Source organism: Athene cunicularia, assembly GCF_003259725.1.
Source record: "Athene cunicularia isolate RWA chromosome 1 unlocalized genomic scaffold, athCun1 chr1_part2, whole genome shotgun sequence".
NCBI lineage: Eukaryota > Metazoa > Chordata > Aves > Strigiformes > Strigidae > Athene > Athene cunicularia.
The window spans coordinates 19549634-19567828 of record NW_020799092.1 but is presented as its reverse complement, the minus strand read 5'-3'; the positions used below and the strand labels follow the sequence as shown (position 1 = coordinate 19567828).

Sequence of the window (18195 nt, the reverse complement as noted above, 5' to 3'; positions counted from 1 at the left end):
TTTAGGTTTCTGGCTAACAAAATATTAGTAGAAAAAAGAAATATGGCATTAGCCTTGATCCAGCATAGAGACACATGTTTCCAAGTACTACCCCCAACTTCCCACAGGACTTCCCATTTCCTTAACTGTAAACATAAGAGAAGTCTCTGCGCAACTGAACTAAAAGTAATACAGCTGCTTTCTCAACAGCTACACTTGCCTATTAAACTTTAAACTCAGTTCTTAAGTATGTGAATATTTGCATGCCCAGTTAGGAGCATCAGATTCCCTCACACAAGTGTCTCTGACACACTTCTTCCCAATCAGCTCTTCCAAAAGATGCTTTGAAAGGAACAAACTTTCTGCTCGTTACAGCTCAGCACATTGTTTTTTTTCCAGAAACAGACACCCCCAGCCATTTCCATCCAGAGCTTTGACATATTTCCTTTAAAAAGGAAATAATTCAGTATTTTTTTCCAGTAGTAAAGAGCAAGTTTTTCAATATTTAAATTCTCAAGTTAGTGTTTTGTGTCCCCCCCGCCACTTACGGAGGGTACTGCCAATGTGTCTAAATGAAGTCGATCAACTCAATGAGCTACCACCAATGGAAACTCATCTCCGGCTCAGGTATGTGTATTGAGGGCAACATATCAATATATTTATTTACTCTCTAACCTTCCTTCCCTTAATTTACAAGTTGAAGTCAGCAATGTATGTGTTGAACAGGTGTAATTTCATACACATCTATGTGACTGTAATCAGTTTGGGTTGATCTCAAAATGAAAGAGCCTCCAGTGTTTAAAGGGTATCATTCAAAAGACTGGAGTTCCTAATGTTAGGAAAAAGGCACATTATTGTGCCAGCACTAACAAGAAGTGGACATTACATGAGCATTTAGGAAAACTCAGTCCCTTTATGTAAAACTTAAACCTTTCAGTAGCCATAATAGAGGGTGGGTTGAGACCCACCAACCCATGGCAGCAAAAGCTCAGCTCTGCTGGTGTGAGCCCCAAGCATACAAGGATTGCTTCTAGCAGCACCGCATGGGGGGGAAGCACGTGCTTGATATGCAAGTAGAGAACTCTAGAGTATAATAATGGAAGAAATTTATGCTAGTGCCACTGCATTCTGTAATGTAGATATAATAAGTTCATTTAGTTTTCTATTCATTTAAGTAAAAATTCATAGAACAGCCCAGGTTGGAAGGAGCCTCAGAAGATCATCTGGTCCAACCTTTTGTGAGAAAAGGAGCCTAGATGAAATTGTCTATCACCCTGTCCAGTCACGTCTTGTAAACCTCCAGTGAAGTAGATTCCACCATGTCCTTAAGGTGGTTGTTCCAGTGAATGATTGTTCTCACTGCAAACAATTTCTTATATTGAGATGAAAGCTTTTCCGGTGCAACTTGTACCCATTGTCCCTTGTTGTCTTTATGTGGCTCCTTGTGAAAAGAGAGCCATCGTCCTCTTTGTGGCCACCCATTAAGTACTAGAAAACTGTAATGAGGTCTCCCCTGAGCCTTCTCTTCTCCAGGCAGAAAAGACCTAACTCATTCAGTCTTTCCTTATAGAGCAGATTCTCCAGCCCTTTGATCATCTTCGTGGGCCTCCTTCTGACCTTCTCCACTCTGTCCACATCCTTTTTGTATTGTGGGGACCAGAACTGGACACTGTACTCCTGATGCAGCCTGACAATTTCTGACTAGAGTGGGATGATTACATCTCTATGTCTGCTAGTAATGCCCCTGATTTGCCTTCGCTGTTGAAGTGGTGCACTGCTAATTCACATTCATCTCATCCACCAGGATCCCCAGGTCCCTTTTAGCAAGGTGCTCCCCAGCCACACAGATCCGAGCCTGTACTGGGCTCTTTGGTTATGTTGTCCCAGCTGCAGGACTTTGCACTTGTCTTTGTTAAACTTCATACTCTTCCAGCTTGTCCAGGTCTCTCTGTAAGATGGCTCTCCCTTCTGACGTCTCCATCAGCAAACTTGGTGAGGGTGCTTTCAATCCACCATCGACATTTATGAAGATGTTGAACAGTGTGGGGCCCAGTATCAATCCCTGGAGACCCTGCTTGTGACAATCAGCCTCCTCTAAAAGCCATTGGTCACCACCCTCTGAGTGCAACACGCTAGCCAATTTCCTACCCATCTTGCAGACTACCCATTCAGTCTGTAATTTGCCAGTTTGTCTGGGAGGAAGCTGTGGGAAACTTCCAAATGCTTTGCTGAAGGATGGGTGTGACATTTGCCCTCTTCCAGTCGTCAGGGATGTCCCCTGGTCTCCACAACTTTTCAAAAAATGTAGACAGTGGCCTTGTAACACTTCTCATCCTAGAGTGGTTTGTTTCATAGATATTGTTTCAAAGAGATCTTTTTTCTAATGAGAAGTATATCAACAGTTGTCACAGAGAAAGTAGAATTTCCATCACTACCATTCTTATAAAAACCATTTATTCAGACACTTGTCTTGTTCTTTCAGCCTGAATTATGAATGGCAGAAGATTAATCCTACTCTGCAGCAAAGGAGAATAGATAGATTAGCTCTTGAAGTCTTTTCCAGTGCTATGATTCTGTGCGTGAAATCTGCACTTATACCTGTGGTAGTGAGTGCATCTGCTTTGTGTTATTTACACTTGCCAGCACTACTGACCTAGGAAGGTAATCCAGCAGTGACACAGCTATGTGGTACTTCTGTTGTTCCAAGAGGGATTTCTAAAGAAAGGGGGAGCAATAAAAGGGACCTTCACCTATGAGAAAGTATCACATTTAACCTTCTGGAGGAATCTTTTTCACTCATCATGAATTAAAACTGATCTCCATGTATTCCAAATATATTCCAATTATCCAGTGATACACCAAATTGTAGCCCAAGTTTCTGACTTATTTTAATGGCTGGTGTTAGCCTGTCTATAACTAATACACATTTTAAGTTTGTTTCTCTTTTTGACTTTTGTATATAGGGTACTGGTAAAATAAAGGAATTTGTTAAATTTACAAAAATATTGCCTACTAGAAGAAAAAAATAGTTGAAAATTTACCACTTGTTCCCTTTTGTATTTCAGGTATTGGTGGTAATCTAGTAGCTATTCAAGCTAGCAGAATTTCTACCTACCTCCATTTACATAGCATTCCTGGAGAGCTGCCAGAAGAAGCCAAGGGTTGCTATTATCCATGCAGAACCTATTATGGTACAGGTACATATCACTCAGTTAATTGTTAAAACTACTGTCTCATGTCTCCTCGCTTTCCCCCTATATGCCAGACTGTACCACCAATGAGAAATGGCAACAAACTGAACTTGTTGTATGCAGCTCAAAGGCAGCAGAGGCTTGGTGGTTTCCTTTGCCCATGAGAATCACAAGGCACTCCCTGCAGGAGGTGATGCATCGAGAGGAGCACAGAGAAAGGCGTAACCTTGGCAAGGGTTGAAGACAGGAATTGATGAGGCATGATGCTGTGATACCCACTCAGGATTCCAAACTGTCAGTCTTTCGTGTGTTTACCTGCTGCTAACCTTTGTCATTTAACTCCAGAAGTTCAAACTAATTTGCTGTTAGGACCAAACTTTATACCTAATATTATTACTAAGCCAAGCCCTTACTTTCCATTTCCTATTTGCCATTTTCTTTCTAGATTCTTGCTTCACAGCTTATTCCTCCCTTGTATTGCTCCCATTCCTAATAATGTAGTAACTGTGGTGAAAGGTGGTGAGTCAATAGCATGTATTATGCTTTCATGTTTATGAAATTAATTGGAACAGATGAGAAAATGGTAAATGTGGGATTACTTTTTAGAAATATAAACTATTTTTAAGGATGTCTTGAATATGGTGTCCAAAACATCCTCTTTCCTAGGAAGGCTTTAGGAGATCACTGCAGCTCTAGAAAAGTAGATGGTATTACATGAGTACAGAATGAAATTAGACAGTTTTCATCCTCTTCTGGAAGGGCCCTACTTAACTTTTCTGGTACACACTAGAGGGGGCTTTTTCCCCCACCTGTGAAAATCCTCAAGAAGTCTTTTAGCAGAAAATAATGCCTGCTGTTCCACAACAGTCAATGCTGTGGAATTCCAAAACTGCTTTTTATATTAAAGTTAATAAAAATGTAGTATAGTAATTGAAGAGCTTAACTGAATTTTGGATTTTTGTCATTGTAGGAGTAAATAACAAATCAGCCCAAGTTCTGCTTCTTTTGGTGATTCCCGGACACTTGATTTTCTTGTACACTATCCACTTAATGAAGAGTGGCCACACTTCCTTAACTCCCATCTTTATAGCAGTATATTTGTTTGCAGCTCTACTACAGGTAAGAACAAGTACGACTTGAAAATGCTTGTATAAGATCAAGTTCTTAAAGAAAATCAGGTTTTATCTGATAGTACAAGAAGTTATGGGTTAATACAGGTTTTGGGCACAGTTTTAGAGTAACTGATTATCTCCACATGTATACAGCTTACACAGGTGTATCTGTATTGTGAGTGCTTTTCAGAAGACACTTGACTGCATTATTTCCCAATCTCATGCATTTTGCACCTTCTCTTTCACGTGTTTCTTGAAAAAATTACATCTAAACACCCTTTGCATTTTCATCAACTAGAGGGGAGATGGAGAGAGGGAAAAGTGGCATTTATAAATAATGAATACATCAAGGAAAACTCAAATTTCCTGAAGTGGTTCACATTACTGCTTTAGTTAACATAGTCAGATATGCAGTAGATGAGAATGTTATGGCTTGTTTGGTGCATTCTTAATATTTATTAAACTTGAAATTAGTCTGAAATCGATCACTGTACAAGAAATTGTAATTGCATTAATTGTCAAACATTGTTACATTGTTTTGGCTGGCCTTACCTAGTGGCCTGTTTACCCCCAGCAAGGGCAGTTCTTGAAAGATGCCTTTTGAAACATCAGTGTCTTAAGGTGAAATAATTTCTCTTAGAGAAATCAGTAATAGAAAATGAAATTTTTTTATTAAATCCACAGCCGATTTTTAACTAAAATCCGTTGAATTAACTTTAATGTTTTATTGAACTTTAAAACCAAAAATTGATGTGTCATGTCACACAATAAAAATACAGCTGAAATATCCGTAACTTAAATATACATACTGCTTGTAAAAATGTGACCAATTCATTTTTAAAACACAAACAACATTATCAGTCAATCCTTAATGATTTTTAATGTTCTGGATTGTCTTTCTGTGTTTATCACATTAATTTCAATAAAGATAGGGTTTGAAAGCTGTTACTATTTTAATTTCATATGAGAATTCTGTACTTTTTTGGTAGAATATAACTGGTAATGTTCCAGCCTTTGCAAGTGAGAATGTCTTACTAAAAGTTATAAATTACTCCTCATTTTCCTCTTACGTAATATTCCTAGTTTCCAGCCTTATCACTTGCTTTAGAATGTGTTTTCTTGAGGAAAAGATGCTGTTCCTTCACTTTGTTCAGTCTGTCTGACTGTCCTTGCTAATAATGTTTGAATCCTTTGGCCCATTTCAGTCAAGTTTTTCTAAGTCTCAGCTCTTTCAGTGATACTAAAGTTCCTATAAGCTTCACAAGAACAGGCTGGGGAAAGGGTCCATGTTTATGCCTCTGCTGAAGGTAAGACCGCAGTGTGATTTCAACCATTATTAGACTTCAGTGATTGCACATGGGACTCAACATGAATTCATAAATCCGTATGAAACCCATACATTGCTCATGGAACTGCAACTGTAATATGTTTAGGATACAAACCTTTTCTTCAGCAACAAAGGATAGGGTAACGTGAGAAATGCAGTTTAGCTGAAAACCAAGTTAAGGCATTAGGGCAGGACGTTCAGATCAGACAGTAATTGAGACCCAACATTAGCACATATATGTGTGCAAAGTGGTAAAGTTGCTTTTTATAAATACAAAGCCTGATTAGTTTTGCAGTCATGCATCTCCATTGCAGTCCATAAGGCCACGCCTGGTTTTTTTTGATTTTTCACCTATAAAGCAGACACAGTTGGTTTTTTTTTTCCTTTTTCCCCACTCCCTTTTACAGATTATTTTTTCTTCTTTATCTTCTTCCTTTAGCCATAACAGGCAGCTTGATACATTTTACTTTGAAACTGAGTAACAGTATTGCACACTATAACTTATGGGTCTTGACAGATTTGGAACCCCATGTTTTTTAACACCTTCTGAAAATCCTTAATAGATTCTTTTCCCTATTATAATTACTGGTGTATTTTTCTAGTATTGATTATTGTAGTTTTACATACCTCTAATTAGAGAAGATTTAAAATTTTCAGAGGTGATTCTTGCTTTAACCCTTAAATCTTGAACATATTTTATTTACCTGTTGGTTTGAAGCACTTCTTTACTGCAGTTGTGTGCTTTTAGATTTCTCCTTTCTCAAGGAAAACACTGAAATATTTGTACTCATTCCTCTTCCTTTTTTTCAGTGGCGTCATCTATGTGCCTGAATATAGTAAAGATCAGTTTTCAAGCTGCCATTTCTTTCAGCATAAGCCAACATCTACTGATCTCATTTTTCCAGAAATTTTTCATATTTTTGTCCTCCCAATGAGAGCTTTTCCAGTTCTGCTGTAAAACTGAAAAACCTGCTAATTACTGTCATTTCAATTATCAACACAATAAATCCATTGACAGTCTTTTGAGCAGTGAGAGATCTGCATTCTGGGCCTTTTTTGGTAGAATATTGGACTTTGCATTTATTTTCACTTTGCATGGAAGGTGCATGAAAAAGGATATAAAAAATTGCAAGCCTGCTTGCAGGCTATATATTTCCTTTTTTGGGTGGGTAAATGATAATTTAATGAAACATAGTGATTACCAAAGGTAAGAGTTAATTATGGTTAATCCTGTATTTGAGGAGGTTAGATGTCACTGCTTTGCCCTTTCCAATTCCTTACTTATATGGAACTGGGGGGCAGAAAGGGTAGCTAAATAATGTTGTGGAAGTATATCACCTATTTACATTTTTTCCACTGTGTTAAAAAATTAATGCTAAATTAAAAAACAACAGCAGCAACAAAGTGAATATTCTATCTTTAAAATTCAAGTGACTATTGTAAGATGTTAAATTATTTAATGGCATATTTTACAGTGGACTGAAATAGATTGTCAATTAACTTCAAGATCTGTCTATTATCTCTGATTATCCAGCTCTGTGTTTGTTTAAAATGGAGATGAAGGGGTTAGGGAAATGACAAAAGTGGAACTGGAAAGTTATGGTAAGCTTAAAAAAATATCAAGAAAATGTTAATACAAAAACTTTAATTATGACTTTAATATTTTTCTCTTCCTCTATCAGTTTATGCTATTCCACATTATCTCTACAGTAAATTTGTAACATATACGAATTCTGTTTGGCATTTAAACAACAATTTTGCAGATTGCCTGGAAAGCTCTATACAGTATTACAGAAGTTCCAATCAGATTGTTAAATTCATTTTCATCCAGTTCTTCCATTGTTTGATTTTTGTTTTTTCACCATCCGTGTCTACCAGCTTCTTTCTTTTCTTCTCCCTACCTGTTCGTAGATATTCTCTCCCCAGCATGTCATTTAATTGAAATATTTATGGGAAATAAGTAATTAAGATGACATGATGTACATTAGCAGTAGTATGATTTAGTTATTATTGACCAAAAATATGCTGTGTAATAAAACAAAGTCTGATTTTTCAGAATTTGTAATTCTTTCTAAAAATCATTAAATTGAAGATATTTTAAGCCTTATGAGTAGACAGTATTGTGATCTGCATTCTCTCTGATTCTCTGTGAACAAAACAGTTCTCGGTTTCTAGATGTAAGAAACCCCAGAAACTTTTATGTTAATTCTCCTACCTTTAATAGTACAATTGTTTCTGTTCTCTGATTAAATACATATTCTCAAAATGTTCATCAATTACATTTATAAATTGGTTCTATTGAAATCCAGGGCTATACTCCCTGTAACTTCAGTGGGACTAGGATTTCACAATTATGTTATCATAAAGGTAGGGAAAAGTGCACAATATTTGTATTAATCTGCATTCAACTAGAACTTCTAGGCTTGAGTTCAAAAGGTCTGAATTGGCTCTGTAGTGAGGAGCCTGTTCTGTGTTTATGAATGGCAGCAACAGAGGAAAATTAAAAAAAAAAAAATTTATGAGGAAGGTATACTCTGTAAATATGTGGGGTGCTTTACATACAGCATACAGTATCTGGGCAAGCCAGTGTGCACGAATGAAAACCAGCATATTGATTTCAAATATGTCTTGGATTTGGTGAGTGGCCTCTATTTAAAGTGACACACAAGCACATACCGGTATGCTACATGCAGTTACAATCTGATGTTTGACCAAGATAGAGTATATTAATTGAAAACCAGTCCTCCTCTTATACCTCACAAAGGCACAATTATTTTTTATCTGTATGAGGCTATGCGCTGAGCAAAGTTTCATCCTCAGAGAGCAGCACTGGAATTGCCAAAGCATCAGTCTGGGCCCGTGGCTCTGAAGGTGGCCTCTGTTCTGCATGTTCGCACTGAGCCAGTAAAAACGCCTCTGAGGAATTTTCACACCTCCTAACCAAATCTGAGCACACAGTTAAATTAAAGACTCGGGGGATAAACAAACAATAGGAGATTCCCAGAGCTATTACCAAGCAAATAAGTAATTCCAAAATGCAGTCCTCCTTATCCAATGAAAGTCAGATGTCTACTGCTGTGTAGTACGTTTTGCAGTGCTTCAGGGCTGTTTGGGGCAATAGAAAACCAAGAATTCAGCAGTGCTTACAATGACTTCCTGCTCACATCAAAAATGTCTTGGATTTCTCACTAGTGTGAGGATTCGAATGATGGTATGAGCCTCCTCAATGTGGAAAAATAACTCATGAGATATACTGTACATTATGGAGAAATAAGGAGGGTTGTGTTTACAGAGAAAATATTGGTGCATTTTAAATACTGCTTTTTCTAATAGGAAAGGTTACTTCTGAAATATAGAGCATATAACTGCTAGACTACACAATTCAAGGAAATACGGAAAGTTAGGTCCAAACCTGGACACTTCTGCATGTTCAGTGCTTTCTCATTGAAGCATGAGAAGCACGCTTGTCAGATTTGTTGGGATCTGAATGTGGGTATCATCCACTCTTTCGCTTCCAGGCATGTTGCTGTCTGTGGTAGAAGCCTGGTTCCTACCACGTCATTAACAGGGATATATGATTTTTGCCTCCAGAAAGCTGAACTCAAAGTGCTTATATGTATGTGACGTGGCACGCTGAGTTGTGCTCCAGCTAGTGAGTGTACCTGAGCACTTAGTGGTCTGGGTTGCACTCCTCATTCAGACAGCTGACAAACAGCCTGAAGTTAGCACTGACTCGGTGACACCAGGGTGTCTGGCAAAGCTACAAGGAAATCAAGAAGACAGTCTGAGGAATTTGGATTCAAACCGTGGAAGCAAAAAACAAAGTTCCTTCCCACAAAATTACATCAATATAATCAAATTGATTTAGAAACACTTTCAGATAAAATGATACCCTCTCTTTTACTTAGATTAGGTTTAGTCTTGCATAAATGCTATCTTGGCACTTGAATACCTTAGTGTAGCTAATACCACTTAGCTACAACACAAACAACAGCCGCAAGAACGAACTTGCTGTTAAGTGGTTTCTTTGCAGCCAGACATTGGAGGAAATCTCTGTATTTTTTGAAGAAATTGTGACTTGTTTCCCCTGGACATGATACGCACCAGGTATGCTACCTGAGAAGACAGTGGAGAAAAATTTCTTTTGAAAAAATACATGTAGACCCTAATCTGAGAGTTCACTGACTCCAGAATTTTGGCTGTAGACAATGGAAATTGAGCAAGTTTAGTGAAGATCTATTATAAACACTTTACAGTTACTACTTACTTTCACATGAAGATGTCAAAAGCCATTTAAAATTTGAGAAATGTGATATATAATTTAACTTAATATAACTTAATGAAAGGTCAAAACCACTAGAAGACCTAACCTATAAATCTGTTGAGAATGATGTGAGAGTCAGGGCACAGCGGTCTTTAGAGATCCTTAATTGGGGGTTTCCACTCAAAAAAAAAGAACCACCATACACCTTTCAATTTCCTTCTTATGCAGTAATTACTAGATCTTGTCACAGTTACTTTATAGGTGAATTTATAGTCAGTATAAGCTTGAGAGTAAAGGAGAGTTAAAATACATTTCAGAAGAGGTTACCACAGTTTATTTGCACCTGTGCTTCCTGTCTAAAGTAACAGAATTAAACTACTATTTTGTAATGCACCTTCACATGGAAACAATTTAAGGTGGATCAGCAGTACTAGCAACATGCAGGATCCTGTCCAAAAGCATGCTAAATAAACAGCTAAAAGCTCTTGGTTCTACATACTAAAGTTACAGCTGAATTTTGATAATGCCTGTGTGAAAAAGCGTATGCAAATATATAACCTAAGATTTCTCTTTCCTGTTTGATGTTAGAATTCACTAATCACAGCAACTAACATATAAACTAATCTAAACATGAAAGATTCAAATCTGCTTTACAAATATTATGCATTTGAATGTCACACTTTTTATCATTGTGGATTTGATATGCATTCATTGATGAATTATGGTCATCCCCGATGAAAGAAACAAAAAAAAGTATTATAGCATCCTGCAATGTATCAGTTAGGCTATAGGAAACTTAGACACTATCCAGAATGTTTGTACGGAGGTTTTTATTTTACATAATAGAATTTCATTCTTTTCCAATTTCAGAAATCATGAGGAATTAATTACATGAGAAAATGTAGATAGCTTTTAGGGGTCCTTACTACATGCAAAGACCAAAAATAACTTTTCTTTAGCTAACCTTGTTATTTGTATCTAAAGACCTGCAAAGAATTAAAGTAAATTTTGTACCCGATAACAAAGGAAAAAAACTGCTCTGTAGTGTATAAGATTTGATCTTTAAATAGTGAGGCTCACTCTTATTTAACTATTCATATTCAATTTCAGTTTCAGTCTGATATTCATAATTTAAATCAGAAAGTTCAGTGTTGAGAATTACTCTTATTTCTGTCCTTTGTTGTACAAAATGGTATGTGCACTTAGACTCCTTGTTTTCAGATTCTTCTTCATTAGGGTTTGTAAAGACTTCACTCTTGCTCTTTCCCTCTCTTACTCCCTCTCTCCCTCCCTCCCTCTCATTTTTATAGCCGTATGCTGCTGCTTCTATCTTCTGAGGATCTTTTTTGACAGTTTGACTGATAAGTCTTTTTACAAATACACATTTATAAATAGAAAATATCAGTCATTATTGCAATACTTATGGCATATTTATTATTGCATCAGTTTAGTCTAAAACTGATGATGTCTTTAGTTGCATTTTCCTCAATTTTGACTGTCATTTTTTCAAGAAGAATAATAACATAGCCTGATCTTCCTTTTAAAATACCAAAAGATCTGGTATGTTGCCTGTATTTTTCCAGTCCTTGCTCTGGGCTTTTTTTTCTTGATCAGTGACAATAGAGTGTTTCCCTTTTCTTAGATCTTTTTACATATACAGACATTTAGTTATTTTTTACCTTTCTTAAACCTCAGGCTTGTTTAATTCTTCAGTCTGGAAGAACTCCTAGGGCTCTGTTTCATAATTCTACTACTACTCATCTATTTTTGAAAAAAAAACCCTACTTAATTGCTCTCTTCCTCTGTATATTAAATAATTTAAAAATACTAGTTCATGTCTTGAACAGTTCTGCATATATTTACAAGCTTTTCTTATCACTTTTCTACAGCATTTCATGCTAAACAGATAATTTTTGTACTATCTTATTAGGTTTTTCTGTAGTGTTGATCCCTTTATTTTTTCCTTCAAAACCAGCTGGTTTTCAATTTGAAGTATGAAGTCTTTCTTCTTCATAGCGTGAGTGCAAAGTAGAACTACACAGTATTTGTACTGATGTGCCATCTGTGTGATTTTGCTGAAATAAGTGTAGGTCACTGATAAATTCCAGAAAACATGAAGTGTTGTGCCACTTAAAGTAACAAGCCTTGTAATGTCAATTGTATGATTTTTCTCTTCTTTTTACCTCTGACAGATCTCTGTGAGTGACTTTTATCACTTTAGATTCAAGGACTGTCTTCATTTCAACAATCAGCAAACTTATAGTAGGGTTTTTGCAATTTTTTTTCAATAATAACAGTTGATTGATGACTTTGATCGCTTCCTTTTAACATCAATAAGAAGTAAAATCTCATTAAAGACTTAAATCCCATTAATCTTGCAGCACCAACTACTGTGGCCAAATACGTAGCCATTTCCAAAGATTAATCTGTATAATTCTTAAATGTTAATGAGTTTATAGCCATGCAAATGCATGATGATACAGGCTGGTGAACTTCAGTCTCAATCCGCAAACAGTATGTCCCAACTGCCATCATATGCTAGAATCATAGAATCGTCAAATGGTTCGTGTTGGAAGGGACCTTAAAGACCATCTAGTCCCAACCCCCTGCCATGGGCAGGGACACCTTCCACTAGCCCAGGTTGCCCAGAGCTCCATCCAACCTGGCCTTGAACACTGCCAGGGAGGGGGCAGCCACAACTCCTCTGAGCAACCTGTGCCAGTGTCTCACTGCCCTCATCATGAAGAATTTCTTTCTCATATCTAATCTAAATCTACTCTCTTTCAGTTGAAAATCCTTATTGCTTGTCCTATCCCTACACCCCCTGATAGAGTCCTTCCCCATCTTTCCAGTAGCCCCTTTAAAGTACTGGAAGGCCACTATAAGGTCTCCCTTATAGCCTTATGCAGGCTGAACAACCCCAGCTCTCTCAGCCTGTCCTCACAGGGGAGGTGCTCCAGCATGATCTTCATGATCATCTTCTGGACCCACTCAAGCAGGTCCATGTCCTTCTTATGTTGGGGGCCCCAGAGCTGGACACAGCACTGCAGGGGGGTGTCTCATGAGAGTGGAGCAGAGGGGGAGAATCCCCTCCCTCGACCTGCTAGCCACACTGCTCTTGATGCAGCCAGGATACAGTTGGCTTTCTGGGCTGCAAATGCACACTGCTGGGTCAAGTCAAGCTTCTCATCAGCCAACACCCCCAAGTCTCTCTCCGCAGGGCTGCTCTCAATCCACTCACCACCCAGCCTGCATCTGTGCTTGGGATTGCCCAGGCCCATGTGCAGGACCTTGCACTTGGCCTTGTTGAACTTCATCAGATTGGCACAGTCCCACCTCTCCAGCCTGTCCAGGTCCCTCTGGATGGCACATCCCTTCCCTCCAGTGTGTCGACCACATCACACAGCTCGGTGTGTTTGGCAAATTTGCTGAGGGTGCACTCGATCCCACTGTCCACATCACCAACAAATTTGTTAAATTTTATATTCTTTCATAAACCTCTGTTAATATAATATGCTATAACTTTTTTTCGTATTGCTTAGAGAAGCCAGATTTGTTATAATTTATATTATGTGTTAGGCACCTGTAAGTTGAGAAGGCTCACAAAATTTCCAAACTACCCCTTTTTCACAATAGTCTTAAGTTATTTTAGGGTGGAAAATATACAGAAAAAATAAAGGTTTTCATGTCATAATTTTTAAATGCCAAAAGTGCATACTGTCTTTTAAACTGAGCAGTGTATACTATGTCTAATTGGCGTGTCATATAAATGCATTATAAATTATTCTTGGAACAAATGCCTTCATATTCTAATAGAACATGCATACCTGTTGTTGATGTGGTACACTGCAGAGTCTTCTGTGTACATCCTGTAGGAGACGTTAATGTACACTATCTCTTACAAACAGGCCTCTTTTTGTCTCTGTTAGAAGGAGCTGACTCAAAGAATCTGATAGTCTTCCAAAGAAAACATCTGTTTTAAATATATTTGTTTGGATTCCAGTCAGCACACCTAGGACTTGCATAATTAGCTTAGACTACAGAGTTCCCTTTTCAGAAGATATGTTTATATAAATAAGCCATGCATTTTTCATTAAGCAAATACTTCTCCCCTTTTTTCAATTAGAAATTCAGGATTGTATTTTAACTTATACTTTCGCGAAGCAAAGTTTAGTTGAGAAACTTTTTCAACACTTACTCAATTTTTAATACGACATTCATTTTACTGATTTGTATTGTAGTGTCTTGCAACCATCCTATCAGTATTGCAGTAAATGAGTGCATACATTTATAAAGATGCTTTTGTTACCAGTAATTACTAAATAAGATATGAATTTTCTACCTTTTACTACTTTTGATACTACATGTTCTTATAAATGTACATAGACTTTTAAAAAATTAATTATGGTAGTAACTGTCTTAAGTTTACCCTTCCTGAAGATCTGATTAACTAAAAATGCATAAAATAGAGGGTTTATTTCATTTTAAGCAGCTCCTTAGAAGAGACAAGAAAAAATGGAAGCTCAGTTAGTGGTCCTTTCTCGTGCCATGCCACACCACATGATTCCACTGAACCATAATCTCTTATCATACAGCTGTGCAACTTTAAAAGAATTCTGTTCTAAAACTGGATTAATGATGAGGCATACCTTTGGTATTAAGATCAAACTTCTCGAATGTTCAGACATTCACAGTTGGAAATGAAATCTATTACTTTGGCACAAATTCAGCCTGAAGTGACAATTTCATAATATATATTGCAGGTGTGCCTTATTACAGAAGGTCTGAAGCTGGTATTTCATGCATAAAAGTAGCTGCTAGGCCATTTTTTGCGGTTCATACAGCCTAGTTTAAACTGTTCTTAATCTGACCCTGTATTCTTTATATCACATCTGATTTCAGCTCAGTTCTAGACCTGTGGAAACAGGAGTTATGCCTGTGTTGACTGTTTTCATCTAAGACAACATCAGCTGGTTCTGAATGATCTCAAAGCCCCACTTAGCTCTCTCTGTACAGACTGATGTCTTGTGTGAGAAGTACAGTCACACGTTTTGTTGAAATTTTTGCGTTTTCTTCCCCTTTTCAGAAGTCCTCAAGCATAGACTGAGTGAAGAATGCTATCAGTGATTCAATATGTTCTTTCAATCTGTGCATGTGATTGACTGAGAGAAGTTGGCTAAGTGTCCCTGTTTCTGGTTGTGGGGAGTGTTTCAAAAAACTATTTTTGGAAAATATTTTTCAAAAGCAGTTGTATACAGTCGTGCTAAGTACTAAGGAGACAATAATGTTGGCTGTTGACTTTCTTTCAATATAACTTAAGTGATAATAATACAGATTTTGTTTGTTTGATGTTTTGTAGGTGTTTACTCTGTTATGGATCGCTGACTGGATGGTGCACCACTTCTGGAAAAAAGGAAAAGATCCTGACAGTTTTTCTATCCCTTATCTTACTGCACTGGGAGATCTGCTTGGAACTGCCTTATTAGCTGTAGGTTTTCATTTTCTGTGGCTCATAGGCGACAGAGATGGCGATGTTGGAGACTAATTATTGCAATGGATGCAATGACTTTTTCTGGAATATTGACAAGACCAATCATTCCACTTGAAGGTCCTCAAAGTGATTGTTCCACTTGGTATAAGTAAATCAAGTTGACACAGATATAAAAGAGCCTTAAAGATTTTAGTTTGGTTTGGTTTCTAAAAAATAGGGTGGAACTAGGAGGATACTTGAGACCTTTACTCTGAAACCAATGTGGATTGCTGGTAGTTGAAAACATCTGAGTAGACACAATGAAGGGCAGAGCAATCCGCTATCAAGTTTTAAATTTTTAAAAGAACATTTCTTTACTTGTATTGCAAACCAGAATAATCTTAATTGCTCATTCACTGGTGATGAAGAAGAGGATAAGACCCAATCAGTGGCTTGCCTTGTCTTCAAAGTGGGTATATATTTTCATTTTACCACGGAAGTGGTTAGTAGACCTCAGATGAATACAGTTTCATAGAGTTTACCTGATTAATTGATGATATGTTCTTTTCTTGAAATTTCAGTGCTGTAGCTCTCTGACCCTTGCAGACTTGGTATCAATAATAACTGTTAGGGTGATTTGAACCCTGATTGTCTAAACGTTTTGTCACTTTATTTTATGTATACTAATATGACCATCAGCTTTTATAAAATTAGACACCTGAAAAGCACTTTGTGCTAAAAAGAGTAACCTAATTATTTTGTGGTTGTGATTTATTAGAACAAGGGCATAGTAAAGTGAAATAATATGAGATGGACCTGATCAATAATAATGGATGAATGATTAAAACTCCTTGTGCTGGAAAGTGTATTTTCATTTTGCAACTGAAAAGATGTTTAACTAACTGATATGAATGGTGTTGTGATGGCCAGTATCCTGATTTTAATGAAGTATTTAGAGGTGTTGATTCCAATGTAAATACTAATCCCTGATGAAAACCTGGGGTACAAAAGATTATGTTTCTTTTTTAGGCACTTAGGAAATTACATAATCTAATAAAATTCCAGAGCTATCTATGTCATCCATTTCTACCATGGAAGTAATTTGGTCAATAAGGAAAATGACTGCTTCTGAATGACTTTTCTTACTTGTATACCTCAATATTTTGAATAATACATTGATCATGAGGACTCTAGTTGCCACTTTAGAAAAATGTACTAATTGCTCTGTTTTAAAATCTGGTGGGAGTTCCTCACAGCATATGTTTTTAAAGATTATAGCATACATCCCGAATGCATAACTAAATAACAACTCATATTTTAAATGTGATTGAAAGTTTTAAATCTTGAAAGTTAAATTAGACAACTAAATCCGTATATCAACATATGTTGTAATGCTGTAAACATTAGTCATGATTTATGCATATAAATCCTCCATTTTAATTTGATGGACCTACTCAGATGAATTAAATTATGTGGATAAGTGTTAATGGGACTTAATAGGTCTTATAGGTGTCGGTCACCTTAAACTCTGTGGAAGTTAAAAGCATTTGCAATTCTGAAAATTAAACCAGCTATTCAGTGCCTACACATGGATTTAGATGCCTGACTTTTAGCTCCCTCATTTAAACACTTGTTTAAGCTTTTTTTTTACTGTTATGATAATATAGTTGTTTGAATGAATCATATGTATTATGTCTTATTATGTGAGAGAAAGATGAAATCTTTCTCACTTCAGGTTCTCTGACTTTTCTTAGTTTGTATTAATGTTATTTAAAATAGTTTCTTGTATGTAGCATTGTGGGAAATACTCCAATTAAATTGTTTAAAATGGACTAGATGTAACTCATTTTTTAATTCTTTTTTTCAATAATGGTTTATATTTGGTACAGATGTAGATGCCATTTTTTTTAAATTCTGATAGAACTTCCATTTGAATCAATTAAGTGCCATTTCAAGCACTCTTCTCATTAGAGTTACTGGATTTTAAGGTCTTTTTTTAGATGAATTGCAGGATTCTTAAAAATTAAAATTTCTTCAGATACTTGTAATCTGTGCTTATCAGATGTGTGAGGGTGTTGTAATATTTAGTCCTGACAATATCTTTAGTGTATTAAATATTTTCCCAGTAAATAAGCAACAACTGTTGGTACAGTCTGCTGACAAATGGGTAAGTGTTTAGGTTGTGGAATTGGGGAGGAAATGTTAAATGGGACAAATTCCGTGAAATTTGAAAAAGATAAATACGTTGACAGACGGGAATAATCTGGGCATGGAGACAAGAAGTGATGGAGAAGTGTAATGGGAAAATTTGGTACTTCAAGAGGGGGAAAGTTCATTGCATGGTTGAGAGAGCAAAATCCATATCGTGGGAAAGAAAAAGGTGCAAACTTTCACACAGCATTCATTATGAGAGGCAGGAGCAAACAGAAGGAAGTTATTTGGAGAAAAGAATAAAAAGGCACAGCCAAAATTGTTTTTTAGGAAGGGAAGAAAAATATAACTGGTGTTGAAAGGAGTTGGGGAAGAAGTGGGAAAAAAAGATACTTTGGGGAATGGTGGAAGTGAGAAAAAGAATGCTTTTAGTAAGATATGGTTAAAGAGGAGTTTGAGTGGGGAAAGAAGTATGACATTGATAAAGCAGAGAAAACCTTGACATCTGGAAGAGCAAGGAATAAATAATCTGATGTGGAAAGGGATTTGATTCCTGTGTGGAAGGGGCATTTTAAAAAATTTTAAATTTTTTGAAAGGGTTTGCTAACTCTGCTACCTGGTGTTACAAAGGTAAAAACCTCTTACCACCAAGTTTCAGGGAGAATATTATTCCAGCCATGAGGATAATATGGGAGAAGGCA

The 18195-nt window shown here is 36.7% G+C and overlaps 1 protein-coding gene across 3 annotated transcripts in view; it reads left to right on the top strand.

Annotated features, from left to right (window-relative positions):
- Nucleotides 1-18195, top strand: part of SLC41A2 (solute carrier family 41 member 2) — a 48783-nt gene extending 30588 nt beyond the window's left edge. For 2 of the 3 annotated variants that reach the window (XM_026868238.1, XM_026868239.1), the window contains exons 8-10: nt 3045-3176; nt 4141-4289; nt 15233-18194. In XM_026868238.1, the coding sequence (XP_026724039.1) occupies nt 3045-3176; nt 4141-4289; nt 15233-15418 (467 nt within the window). In that variant the 3' untranslated portion in view covers nt 15419-18194. Of the gene's footprint in view, nt 1-3044; nt 3177-4140; nt 4290-15232 lie in introns of all 3 variants that reach the window. The other variant, XM_026868240.1, reaches the window with a different exon arrangement.